At 43.7% G+C, this 14493-nt stretch overlaps 1 protein-coding gene across 3 annotated transcripts in view; it reads left to right on the top strand.

Moving 5' to 3' along the window:
• The window catches only part of DOP1A (DOP1 leucine zipper like protein A), a 118986-nt gene that overhangs the window by 77464 nt on the left and 27029 nt on the right, over nt 1–14493 (top strand). For all 3 annotated transcript variants that reach the window (XM_056109762.1, XM_056109760.1, XM_056109759.1), the window contains exons 18-23: nt 676–776; nt 2448–2707; nt 4868–6851; nt 7991–8102; nt 8217–8399; nt 11020–11145. In XM_056109762.1, coding sequence (XP_055965737.1) covers nt 676–776; nt 2448–2707; nt 4868–6851; nt 7991–8102; nt 8217–8399; nt 11020–11145 — 2766 coding nt within the window. The remainder of the gene's footprint in view (nt 1–675; nt 777–2447; nt 2708–4867; nt 6852–7990; nt 8103–8216; nt 8400–11019; nt 11146–14493) is intronic.

Below are 14493 nucleotides of genomic sequence, written 5' to 3'. Positions count from 1 at the left end.
GCTGACATGGGTGTGATCCCTGGTGCCCCGTATGTTCCCCAAGTTTACCAGGAGTGATTCCTGAGCAGAGAGTCAGGAATAAGCAAGCAGCACCTCTCGGTATAACCCTAATACCAAAATAGTTTAAGTAAAGGCAAAACTTCCTAGCGCACTCAAGATTTTATACGCACATTATTAGCTGTTTCCATTCCAATATATGATAGACTAGTAAATTGATTACCTAGTCTAAACTAAATACTTATGAGACAGCGTAAGATGTTCCTTTGGGTTTCATGTGTACGTATTTTTCACTTTTCTGCTACATGAAAATAGTATGTTTAGAGTAGAGTAGCACTGTCCTCCCATTGTTCATCAATTTGCTCGAGCGGGCACCAGTAATGTCTCACAACAAATTGTGAGACTTATTGTTACTTTTTTTGGCATATCAAATACGTCATGGGTAGCTTGCCAGGCTTTGCCATGTGGGCGAGATGCTCTTGGTAGCTTGCCGAGCTCTCTGAGAAGGGCAGAGAAATAGAACCCAGGTCATCCACATGCAAGGCAAACGCCCTACCCTCTGTGCGATCATACCAGCCCAACTATGAATACTAAATATAATGCTCTCTTAATTGCAGCTTTAATTTTACTAAAAACAATTCACTGAAGAATATAATGATGTCCTGTATTTTTCCTCAGAAAATAAGGATGGAAGCACATGCAAAGTTTGCTGTTCTTTGGCATCTAACGAGGGATCTCCATATCAACAAATCATCATCTTTTGCACGCTCTTTTGACAGGTTAGTTTGTTTTGTATTCAGATTCTGATGCTAATATCTCTTATTGAATTCCTTTTACCTACTTTCAGCATTCAGTTCTTGTCCAAAGTGTTTCATGATTTTAATAAAATATTATCTTTGAAACATACTTGGTATTCCATCGCAGGTGTTTTGATCCAAAATTTCTTATATGTCTATTGTTCTATTGTTTATAAAGAAAGAAATTTTAATGTGGAAAATGGATGTCCTTCTGACTCACATAGTCAAGAAGAATAACATGGAAAATAGACTATAGTCAAGGTTGACAGAAAAAAAATCTTTATTCAGTTTGGTAGAGATTTAAGAAGAAAATGAATCAGTTATCTTCAGAATCTTAAGTTATCTTGACATACATGGCATTTTTCGCTTCTCAGCTCTGCACATCCAGAACCCCATTGTATGTCTATTTAGCAAGTCTGTGCCGTGTACTTTTCTAGGTTTTAAAGAAAACAGACTTTTTGAGTTTGTATCTATTCACTGGAAATGGATAGAAGTTGTAGGTTGTAAAAGTATTCTGCAATAATCGTTCTTCGTATTCTGCCTGAACTGGGCTTACTAATTCTACAGCTAAAATACTAACAAATCCTACCCCTAGATTTATTGAACCTATGGTCATCTGCAAGTGATATTTGCCTTTCTCTTGACCATTTTGATGACGCAGATCTCCAATATGAGATTTGCATCAGCTTCCGAGGAGCTGCCTTTTAGAGGAAGATTTATATTTTGGCTTAAGACATGGTCTAGTCAGGTCTCAGCACCACAGATCTAACTGATCTTAAAGCCCAGATCAGGACTGTATGCCTGCTCTACTAGGTTTTTAATTTTAGTTAGTGATTTTTTTTTTCTTTTTGCTTTTTGGGTCACACCCAGCAATGCACAGGGATCACTCCTGGTTCTGCGCTCAGGAATTACTCCTGGCAATGCTCAGGGGACCATATGGGATGCTGGGAATCGAACCTGGGTCAGCTGGGTAGAAGGCAAACACCCTACCCGCTGTGCTATCGCTCCAGTTCCTAGTTAGTGATTTTTAAGTGGTAGCATCACTTTTAAATTATCTGATTTCAAATCCCTGCAATAAATTAAACCTGAGACATGGTCACTTTACAAATTCCAACTCTAATTTGACAACAACCTCTTCTAAGACCCAGAGAAGTTAGGTTATTTGCTCAAGGCCATGCTTAAAATAAAGTGGGTGCCCAATTTTGAATTTTTGATTTTCTGGGTTCAAATCATGCCTCCATACCTTTTACATAAGGTCTTGAAGACATAGCTGTGACTCAAAGAGAATACAAGTGCGGGAGGGGGTCATGTTGGCTTGGAGGGAGTTGGTACCTTTTTTATGTGAAGAGGGATAAATTACTAAAGCAAGACAAAATCGTTATCCTATTCTTTAGAATTTATCGTATAACACAAGCAGTGCATGCTTGTGAATTCAAAAATACAAGTATACGAGAAAATGGAATTTTTTCCCCTTTTTTCTGTATTGACTGAGACAAGATGAGAAGTAGTAAAATGGTGTGATCAAAAGGTATCCCGAAGTGTGATGGCTGTAGTGTCTTCCAAAATAAGAAGCATAACTTACCACAGTGTTTATTTTAGAAACATAGTGAAATAGGTGGTTTGTTCTTTGTTTTAATTTTGGTGTTTTTGTAGGTCACTTTTCATCATGTTAGATAGCCTTAATAGTCTTGATGGTTCTACCAGTTCTGTGGGACAAGCCTGGCTCAACCAGGTCCTTCAAAGGCATGACATTGCAAGAGTTTTGGAACCCTTGTTGTTGCTTCTGCTTCATCCCAAGACTCAGAGGGTTTCAGTGCAGCGTGTTCAAGCAGAACGTTACTGGAATAAAGGTCCCTGTTATCCTGGAGATGAGAGTGATAAGCATTTCATGCAAAATTTTGCCTGCAGCAATGGTGAGTATCATATGAGGGTAGAGAACTGTTTTATAGAATCAAATTATTAAAATAAAGAGAGAGGTGAACACAGTAGTGATTGGCAAGAGAAATAAGTGTAAGATCTCCTTCATGCATTTTTTTTTCTCTCCCTCCTGCATATACTAGCAGTGCTCATGCATGTCATATCCGAATACACGTCATCAGTGACCTTAGAGGACGTGGGGAAAGTTTCCCTTGCAATCCAGTCAGAATGAGTCAACACAGCTCTCTGATCAGAGACGTTTAAAAAATTTTGATGAGAATTTCTCTAGAGTTTATTTAGCAATATTGGTCCTCCAAAGCTCTGTAATTACTTTCCTGAGAATTTATTTATAGTAGGCATGTAATATATATTTCTATTCTGTAACCCTCTTCTTCATCTATAAAAGAATACCTGCTTCCTAAGGCTTCATTGTAAATATTGGACTTAGTCATGTTTGTGACACGTCTAGTGCAGTGACTAGAATGTCATAAATGTTTGTTAAATATTAACTATTATCGCTATTATGTACCCACTGTATAAACTGCCAAGTGATATATTTTATAATGAAGGGGTAATTGATTTATAGATAAGTTTGTTATGTTTTAGGAGACAGAATACTCTCACATATGTCTTTTGTATTTTTTTATAAACACCTGTGAGTCACTAATTAAAATAGTGACTCACTACTTTAGTGGTAGTATTTTTACTTCATAGAAAGTGGATGCTTAGAAGGCTGTGATTTTTCTCAAGGTTCTACCACTGGCAAAGGAAAAGGAACTAAACCATCATGTTACTACTTCGTCTTTAGTGTGCTTTTATAGAGTCTAACTACCTGTCCCCTGCTTACTCTAATCACCTAAAAATATGCTCTACCCTGCTCATTGCCAGTGCTAGCTACTTTGTTAGTTTTGGGGAAGTCCTAATTCTTGTCTGTCTGCTGAATACCTCTCCTCTGAGATCCATCACAGACTTCGCTGTGGATCCATACTTTTCTGAATGTAGTGGAATTTGGTTTAGACTCCTCACATGAAACTCACTGAATTTTCCCCTTTCTTAAAGAATGACACAGCAGCGTAGTCTGCTCACCAAAAAGGACAGAAATATCTTTTGTGATCACCTGCCAATTTTAAGCCTTAGAGAGGATGATGATGGCTTCACCTTCTCTCCTCCCACCTTTATTTTCTCCCGGCTTAGAGCCTTGTGCTTGTTTATAAATATTGGTTGAATTTTTGTTAAAATCAAGGTGTTTATATATTATATACAACATATTACATGATATCTATTATATTTTTATATATAATAGACAATGCTCTGAATTACATGATATATTACGTGAATATAACGTTAAATTATAATCTCTTGTATATAGTATATACTGTACTCAGCTGCTTTAATTCTTGAAAACAGCTTATCTAAAATAAAATATCACTCAGGGAGGGAAAGCACAAAACATTTTATTATTATTATTATTTTTATTGAACCACAGTGAGATACACAGTTATAAAGCTGTTCATGATTATCCCTTAACCAACGTACATTTCCCACCACCAATGTCCCCAATTTCCCTGCATCCCCCACTGCCTGCCTCAATAGCAGACTCTCTCTCTCTCTCTCTCTCTCTCTCTCTCTCTCTCTCTCTCCCCCCCCCCCCTTATCTGCCCCCACCCCAGCCTCTTTTTTTCTCTCTCTGCTTTTGGGCATTGTGGTTTGCAATATAGATACTGAAACATGGATATACATATATCATGTATATCTCTTTACCTACTTTAAATGCTCAGTTCTTGTCCACAGTGATCATTTCTAACTATTATTTTTATACTGGTACCTTCTCTATCCGAACTGCTTCTTGAAAAAAATTTAACTGTAATAAAATGAATGTCTTATTTGGGGATAAGGACATAAGTTCGTATTTTATCTGTGTTAAATATTTTTCTGTTTAAATCAAACAGCAGACCGTTGTTAAAATGCCCTGTAAGTTTATAATAGTAAGTACATAATTTTCTCATTTAAAAACTCTGAAATAGTAATGAATTTTTTAAATTAATTGGAAGTATGAGGATACGATGAAGCTAATTGTTAAAATTTTTAAGTTCGTTCTACATTTCAATGATTTTAATGTTCTTTTTGTATTTTTTTCTGTTTTTCTCATATGCCAGTAAACCAGGTACAACTCATTGCATCGAAAGAAAATGGTGAAAAAACGCTGACCATGGATGAAATAGAGAATTTTAGTCTCACCGTTAATCCGCTAAGTGACAGACTTTCGCTTTTAAGTACTAGCAGTGAGACTATCCCCATGGTGGTATCTGACTTTGATCTTCCAGACCCACAGATAGAAATCCTTCAGAGTTCGGACTCTGGGTGCTCACAGTCCTCCGCTGGGGACAATTTGAGTTACGAGGCTGATCCCGAAAGTGTGAATGCCCAGGAGGATGCCCCGATGCCCACCTCAAGCTTCCCAGACGACGACGTTCAGCAGGTCGTGTTTGACCTGATCTGCAAGGTCGTCAGTGGCCTCGAAGCAGAATCCGCCTCCCTGGCCTCTCAGTTGGACGTCGAGGCTCTGCCCCCGAAGCCCAGTGACCTGCATCCCCAGGAGGAGACCGTTCAAAGTGAAGAGCGGCCTACTCAGAGCCAGAGTGCTTCGCTGAGTCACAAAGGTTCTCCCTTCTTGTCGGTGACGGCGGAGGACAGCCACGCCTGCGTTGCCAACGGCATCTCCAGAAACAGTTCTTCGCCCTGCATTTCAGCGGCCACGCAGACCTTCCGCGATTCTTCCGTTGCCTCCACGGAGACCAGGTCTAGGCAGCGGAGCCACAGCAGCATCCAGTTCAGCTTCAGAGAAAGATCAGAAAAAGGCTCAGAGAAAGAGACAATCGTCAAGGAGTCCGGCAAACAGCCTGGCGCAAAACCCAAGGTGAAGCTGGCCAGAAGGAAGGACGATGACAAGAAGAAAACTTCCAATGAGAAACTCAAGCAGACCAGCGTCTTCTTCAGCGACGGTCTGGACTTGGAGAACTGGTACAGCTGCGGAGAAGGAGAGATTTCTGAAATCGAGAGCGACATGGGTTCCCCCGGATCACGGAAATCGCCCAGTTTTAACATCCACCCCCTCTATCAGCACGTGCTTCTGTACCTCCAGTTGTACGATTCCTCTCGGACCCTCTATGCCTTTTCGGCCATCAAAGCCATTTTGAAAACCAACCCCATAGCTTTCGTGAATGCCATTTCAACCACGAGCGTCAACAACGCCTACACCCCTCAGTTGTCTCTGCTCCAGAACCTGCTGGCCAGACATCGGATTTCTGTCATGGGCAAAGACTTTTACAGCCACATCCCCGTGGACTCGAACCACAGCTTCCGGAGTTCTATGTACATCGAGATTCTCATTTCCCTCTGTCTGTATTACATGCGCAGTCATTACCCAACTCACGTCAAGGTCACCGCGCAGGACCTCATGGGCAACCGGAACATGCAGATGATGAGCATCGAGATCTTGACCCTCCTCTTCGCTGAACTGGCCAAAGTCATCGAGAGCTCAGCGAAGGGCTTCCCCAGTTTCATCTCTGACATGCTGTCCAAGTGCAAGGTCCAGAAAGTGATTCTTCACTGTCTGCTGTCATCCATCTTCAGCGCACAGAAGTGGCACAGCGAGAAGGTCGCGGGGAAGAACGTCGCGGCTGTGGAAGAAGGCTTCTCGGAGGACAGCCTCATCAACTTCTCAGAGGACGAGCTCGACAGCGGCAGCACGCTGCAGTCCCAGCTCCTGAAAGTGCTCCAGAGACTCATCGTGCTAGAACACCGGGTCATGACCATCCCCGAAGAGAACGAAGCCGGCTTTGATTTTGTCGTCTCCGACCTCGAGCACCTCAGCCCCCATCAGCCCATGACTTCTCTCCAGTATCTGCATGCCCAGCCGATCACCTGTCAAGGCATGTTCCTCTGTGCGGTGATACGGGCCCTGCATCAGCACTGTGCGTGTAAGATGCACCCGCAGTGGATTGGCTTGATCACGTCTGCTCTGCCCTACATGGGGAAAGTGCTCCAGAGAGTGGTGGTTTCTGTCACGCTGCAGCTTTGCAGGAATTTAGATAATCTAATCCAGCAGTACAAATATGAAACGGGATTGTCCGATAGTAGGTAAGGTTTTTGTCTTCAGCCTTTTCTGCCCTTGAAGTGTGATCCATATTTGCTTTCGCAAGGAAGAAAATGCAGCTTGAGGAATTGTATCGGGAGAGGAATTCGAATGGAAAAGAGAATGAATAAGTATGATTTTTTTCTTTACAGCACTGCATTTTATTTTTATTTATTTATTGATTTTTGGGTCACACCCAGCAATGCTCAGGGGTTACTCCTGGCTCTGCACTCAGGAATTACTCCTGGCGGTGCTTGGGGGACCATATGGAATACCAGGGATCGAACCCGGGTCGGCTGCGTGCAAGGCAAACGCCCTACCCGCTGTGCTATCGCTCTGGCCCCGAACTGAATTTTATTTTGATGATGTTCTTTCATTGAGCTGGCAAAGGAAAAGTTTGCCCCAAGTTTTTGAGTTATGAATATTATCGTTATTATGTGTTCTGGATTATTAAATTTCAACTAAAAAATGGTTTGAGATTACACACAGTTCTTTTCCTGGTTGGTCTTATTTCTTGCTTTGGATTTTCATGGTTTGGTAGACACCATCTCTGTCTTCTGGCCGTGATCAAAATTATATTTTGCAGTATATTTTACAGGATAATGTCTGGTTTCTCTCCTGTATAACCTGTTACTCCATGTAAAATTAAGACAAATGCTTATATCATTTAATATTGGTATGTCTACCAGTATGCAGTTGCTGGAGATTTAAGCTTCTTATTTTAGCCAAAAATGAACTGAACATACTCTAACAATTCATTTAGTTCAATTTCTGTATGAGTTAGGATATAAAATCCTTCACTGTCACTGTCCTCCCGTTGTTCATCAATTTGCTCGAGCGGGCCCAGTAACATTGTGAGACTTGTTACTGTGTTTGGCATATCGAATACATCATGGGGAGCTTGCCAGGCTCTCCGAGAGGGGCGGAGGAATCGAACTCGGGTTGGCCATGTGGGCTGCTTGCAAGGTAAACGCCCTACCCTCTGTGCTATCGCTCCAGCCCATATAGAATCTAATTTTTTTTTTAAATTTACTCTTCTAATGTTTTTGTACTAAGCTCAGACTGGACATTTGCTGTCTTGATAAAGCAGCAGCTTTTCTTTCATAGAAATTATGCTCCAATAAACTTGAACTTTATATTTCAGGCCACTGTGGATGGCGTCGATCATTCCACCAGATATGATTCTCACTCTTTTGGAAGGCATCACGGCCATTATCCATTACTGCTTGTTGGATCCTGCCACACAGTATCATCAAGTAAGGCCCCGAAGATGCTGAACTCCCCCCCTTGCGAAGACCGCGAGGTCTAACTAATCCCCACTGAGTACCACGCACCGTCAGTGACACTTCCTCTCTCTCGGCTTTCAATAGCTCCTGGTCAATGTGGATCAGAAGCACCTGGTCGAAGCTCGCAGTGGGATTCTCTCCATCCTCCATCTGATCATGTCCTCCGTGACGCTGCTTTGGAGCATCCTCCATCAGGCCGATTCCTCGGAAAAGATGGCTGTTGCTGCTTCTGCGTCCGTCACCACCATCAATCTTGGAGCCACAAAGGTCAGGCAATTTGTACTTCATCCGTGGAGCCTAAACGTTTCATCAGGCCTCTTGCCAAAGAGTCCAGGCGCAGGATGCCTGCGAAGCAGCACCCGGTTCCTCTAGACAGAGCTTGGGGCCTCTGGCTTGCTTCCGAGTGCGAATGACCTTCCTCTCTGGGACAGGCCTCTGGGGCAGAGGTAGCGCACGTGCTTTGTGTAGATTCTCTGCAAAGTGGCCACAGCTTTCCCGGCTTGCCCCCCCCCCCCCCCCAGAAGAGAGTCCAGCTCCTTGCATCTCCATTAGCAGCTGGGCTTCCTCTGGGTTGGTCTGTGTCCCTGTACTGGGGATATTTCAGGCATCTCTGGGGTGTTCGCTCTCCATGCACGATCCTTGGCTCTGGAGATGCTATTCATGTTCTCAGCATACTGCTTGACTGGAATTCTGAGAGCTACCGCCAGGTTTTGGCGCTCTCCCTCTATCACAGAGGTGCCTCCTGCTGTCCACTGACCCCTGCGCGCCCCCTCACCTCACAGCAGCTTATTTTCCTGGTGGTGTCACAGCTCTCCCTGGGCTGTGGGCCTTGTTGAGGGGCTCTGCCCAGTGCTCAGTGGGAAGACCTGCTCTCTTTCCTCAGGCGTTCCCGTCTCCCCAAGATCTTTAATCCTCGTTGAGTTATTCCCGTGCCTCTAGACTCCCAGCTGGCCCGGAGAACTGTGAGCACACGGGCTGTGTTCCAGATAGGGACTTTCAGTGGGTTTGTGGCCCCCTTGCCCTTCTGGACTCAGGGATCACTCCTGTCAGACTCAGAGGACCATGTGGACTCCTGAGATTGAACCCAGGTCAGCCACACGCAGGGCAAGTGCCATACTTGCGATACTTTCTCTCTCTCCGGCCCCCAAACCCTCCTGGATGTGTCCGATGTTTGGCTTGGATGCCACCTCTGAATGCCCTTGCTTGAAAACTCCAGTTTCTTCTCTAGCTTCTGACACTCTCCATATGAGAGTCCCTGAAGAGTCCTGGTCAGCCTCCTCCACAGCGGCTGATGGTAGGAGGGACAGGGAACCATCGTGGGCGCAGGGAGACCCACTGTGGGACTGACCACCGTGGAGCATGTGGCCCGTGTTACCAACCCCCTGTGGTTCCCCTAAGACTCCCAGGGGACGTCACAGCAAGAGAAGGGGCTCAAGTCAGTGTCCGGATTTCTCGGCTCCATCCGAGACGCGGAGAGGCTGGGGCCAATCTCCCTGATGGCCTTGTTGCCCAGGGAGGCCTCTAGTCCCGTGGCAGGCTCACGGCCCCTGTCTGGGCTCCCACACTTTACCCCTGCCGTTGGGGGCACGAGCCAGCACTTTGAGCTAAGAGCCTCACTCTTACCGGGAATAAGGACGCCTGCCTTGGCTGGTTAACCGTGAGGATGGAATGAGAGGAGGTGCAGAGCCACACTGCGTGTCGGACACGGAGCAGCGCCCAGTGCCAGCGGCAGAGACGATGACATCCCCTTCGTGGAGAGCGAGCCCCTCTCCCTGCACTTTCCCACACTCACGCTGCATGCAGGCGACCAAGAGAAAGAAGTGAACGCAACCAAGATTCCGGTTCGATTTTCAGCAAGCAGCGTTCAGCTGAGGGGGATGTGTGTGAGGGGACAGGTGGGAAGCAGAACCCGCTCCCCAGCTCGGGCATCCCCCGTGCCAGCGAGTGCTCCTTCTTGACTGCAGCATGGGCGAGGTTGCAGCTGCCCTCTCTCCTCCTCAGGGATCCATCAAAGTGCTTTGCACGTTTGACCCACAGTGGGCAAGGCACAAGGGAGCCCCCAGACCAGGTCCTCACTGGAAACACACTTCTAGCATGCCCGGAGTGCTGCTCAGAAGAACACTGGGTGCAGAGGCTGGTCGCACTCCTCTGCAGAAAGGACTCTCCGGGAAACTTGCCCCACCTCAGGGATCATGCTGCTTGGCTGTGCAAGACCATGCCCAGATGCACCTCTGTCTGTCCCCACCCCACCCCGCGCCCCTTCTACGTCTTAGAAAAACGTTCCTTCCCGCCACAGCTGTCTCAACCCACAACCCACGTTTGCAGGGTCGGTAGCTAATTCCAAGAGGCTTATCTTTATTCCATGGGAGATTTTCCAATTTTATGCTTTTTGTGAATGATTTAAAAGCACATTAGGCTGTGTCCGTTCTCAGATTGACACTGTGCACTCTAGTTTAATCCCAGGCTTGCTTCCAGATGTGGGAGTCCTGGAAACATCCGTGACTTGAGGGGGAAGCGAAAGTTGGAAGCTGTAAAAATGCTTCGTATGGATACTGATGTTTAGACTAAGCTGTGATTTTGTTCGCTTCCTTTGCTTATATTACATGACCCTCACTGCTGCTTTTACTTATTTATTTTTTGGGAGAAACTTTACATCTAGAAAACTGAACTTCAGGCCCGTGACCTTATCACAAGGAATAGACTCTTGTGTTAGCTGATTGGTAACTATCATTTCAAATATATGGGTTTTTTTTTCCTTTTAGAATTAAAATGACCATAAAACATTTCAGCAATAAAAATGTTTTCAGAAAAACTAAAAGGTACGGTATCTTTATTGATTTTTTTCATGATTCTTAATTCACGTGTCATCTACTTAAATTATTTTTAGAATTTGAGGCAGCAGATCCTGGAATTATTGGGCCCCATTTCAATGAATCACGGCGTGCACTTTATGGCGGCCATCGCGTTTGTTTGGAACGAAAGAAGACAAAGCAAAACCAGCCCCAGGACTAAGGTACGTGTATGACCTTGTAGTCGCCCCACAACTACTTGAACTTCTCTCGAGTCAGGGGCAGTAGGTGCTCACGCCTCACACTCACAGCATGGCTGAGGCAAAGACACTCACATGGGCCGTAACCTCATAGTCCTCTGACCAAGTGGATTGGGAGAGGCTGGAGCCTCTTCAGTAGAGAATGGAGCATTGTGCCCATGAGACAGTGGCCGAGGAAGGCCGAAGGGGGTGTGGGTCGTTATGGCTAGGAAGAAGCTGCAGAACGTTCTAAGGCAGAGACAAGGTTGCAGTACTGCTAACACCCAAAGGTGACTGCGTCCCACATCTCAAGCCATCGGCTGCTGGCCGTGACGAGGCCAGCTCATCTTTGTTATTCTCTGAAAATGTCAGGTGCCCCCACCAACAGCCCAGTTTCCAGAGAAGGCTGGACCTGGGGCTTTCTGTGGGGTTTAACGACTGCTGGTGGTCAAGGGGCTGTGTCAGGGAGAACTCCAACTTAACAACAGCAAGACTTTTCATCTTGGCATTTTGTGAGTAGATGCTTATTATCAGCTGTCCATCATTTGCAGTGGGTTTGAATGAAGCAGGCAGTAGAAAACAAGTTTCACCACAAATCTCGATGATACTAATTGGTCACCACATTTTTAAAGTAGGTATAAAAGTTTTTTAACGTGAAAAATTACACAATATGAAAACAAAGCTATTTCAAACAGAAGAGAAATAGAGTATAATCTAGTTTTAAAAGTATATTGGGGCCAGAGTGATAGTACAGTGGTGGGGAATTTGACTTGCACGTGGCCGACCTGGGTTTGATGTGAGCACTGCCAGAAGTAGTTCCTGAGAGTAGAGCCAGGAGTAACCCCTGAACATCACCAGGTGTGACCCGAAAGAAAAAAATAAATTAGAGTCATTCATTGCAAAAATATGGAGAGAAGTTTTCAGTTTGACAAGTGAGAGTTTCCTTTCCAAATGTAATTTTATTCTGAATATCATTTTAGTTGGATTATATATATGTGAATTTTTTTCATTGTAAGAAAGTATAAAATGTTCAGTATTGGAAATGATGATTTATTAAAATATTAGGACTTAAATTTGTATTCACATAAGTTATGATTTGTCTAGCAAAGTTTCTGAACTTTTTTTGCATTGACTTCATATATAAATATGCTGACATTTCTAGATTAATAAAACAAAAATTATGAAATAATTTTTTATGTGAAAGTTTAGTAGTTGATAGTCTGTTGAACAGAATTAATCTCTTGGACTACTTCAGAGCAATCAAGGATATTTGATTTAATATGTTATATCAAACACATACTTTTTCTCTACTCTTTTCTCCAAAATGGAAGTAAAAAAATTTTAAAAGATGTAAAATCACTATGACAAGAAAATAGGTGGTGACTACAGAGAAATTAAATATGAACATACTTTTACCAAGGTGAAAAATATATTCTGATTTGTTACTGGCTATCAGGATAGAGAAATCTGATAGCCACATACTCACAAAAGAAGAAACAATCACTCACATGTGGATTTTTCACTGTAAAGCTGGAGATCATCTCTGGAAGTAGACGACAAACCATTCTCAATGCAAAGCATCAGAGTAGGACTGAAATACGGGGACTGATTGATTGAAAGTTTACTTAAGGGACACTTGGAACTCTTTTAGATCCTTTTTTTTTCTTTTCTTACTGTAAGCAACCACTTAGTTCTTCTATCCTGCCCTAGCAAAGTCAGGTTTATTCTGAAAAGCTTTTATTTATTTTAAGTTGGTGAATCGCAGTGGATTACCAACTCATAAAGTCACTCATGATTGAGTTTCAGGTGTACAAGGACCAGTTCCTTCACCAGTGTCCCCTTCCCTCTCCCATTGTCCCTTAGTTTCCCTTCCTAAAAAGGTTTCTTAGCCAACCCGAGGGCACAAGACTTACACAGGGTAGACGTTAGACATTTTGCTAAAAATAGGAGCATTCAGGAATTGTCTGAATATGGGTTATTAAGGGAATCAGTCATGCCTCAGTGAGATGGCAGGGAGCTTTATTTCTCTCAAGTATCAGTTCTGAAGACTATGACATGACCAAGCAAAAAGATTCAAGAGCTACTGAAGGTTTTTAGTTCCTTAACAAAAAAAAAAAAAAAAAAAAACAGAGCCTGGCAAGCTCCCCGTGGTGCACTCAATATGCCAAAAACAGTAACAATAACGGGCCTCATTCCCCTGACCCTGAAAGAGCCTCCAATACTGTAGCGTTGGGAAAGACAAGTAAGGAGAGGCTGCTAAAATCTCAGGGCTGAGACGAATGGGACGTTACTGGCACCCGCTCAAGTAAATTGATGAACAAAGGGATGACAGTGATGACAAAAAATCAAACTGCTATCATCACATCACATCACATCACATCACATCATCACATCACATCACATCACATCACATCACATCACATCACATCACATCACATCACAAAGAGTGCCTACCAGGTAGCCAGATAGATAAAGCGCAGGCAAGGCACTTGCTTTCCCGACGGCTGACCCTGGTCTGATCCCCAGCACATAGAGTCTCCTGAGTCCTGCTAGGAGTCGTGAGTGGAAGCGAGGAAGCAGCCCTGAGCACCACTCATGAGTTCTGAGAATTTGAATATATACGCATATGTGCGCGTGAGCGTGCGCACCCGCACACCCACACACACACACACACGCACATTTCCTCTTGTGTATGGCTCTTGCACACACATGCGCACCTATATAGCCAAACAAATGTAGGAATTTGAGGGGACAGTGGATAAATACCAGAAATAGAATATGTTTTTAAAAGTACGGAAGGAGGAGAAAAGGAGAAAAGAAGACTAGGGGGGTGGCAGTATAGGCAACTATGTTTTTGCAGATCAAGATAATGAGGGAAGAAAATACCTGGAAAAAGATGCGAAAAATTTCCCAGAAATGAGGTTTTCACAGGCACTGTGAAAAGACTCCACACAAAAAAAGCAGCATGTGATTTCAGTAGCCTGGTGATAAAATGGAGATCTGAAAATCGAAACGGGCTCTATTGTGTATAATAATGTTACAAACTGTCAGTAGCAATTGGGGTGAAAGCTTGATGGGAAAATTTGTTCCAATATAAATTCTGTACTATACTAGTCAGTCACTTTAGGTATTTTAAACCTTGAAATGATCTTTCCCAAATTGCCATCAATTCACCCTTTTTTTCCCCAGCTCTTACAAGATGCATGTCCAACAAAAATAACCAAAAAGATAAAAGACAGGCAGTCTAAGAAATAAGGGTTTCAGCATAAAGGAGGAAGAAGAATCTCTGTTCTAATCATCGTGGGAGAGAGAAAAATAGTTTTCTAGCAAACC

This window comes from Sorex fumeus, unplaced genomic scaffold (genome assembly GCF_029834395.1).
Source record: "Sorex fumeus unplaced genomic scaffold, SorFum_2.1 ptg000008l, whole genome shotgun sequence".
Taxonomy (NCBI): domain Eukaryota; kingdom Metazoa; phylum Chordata; class Mammalia; order Eulipotyphla; family Soricidae; genus Sorex; species Sorex fumeus.
This window is presented reverse-complemented; position numbering and strand designations above follow the sequence as displayed.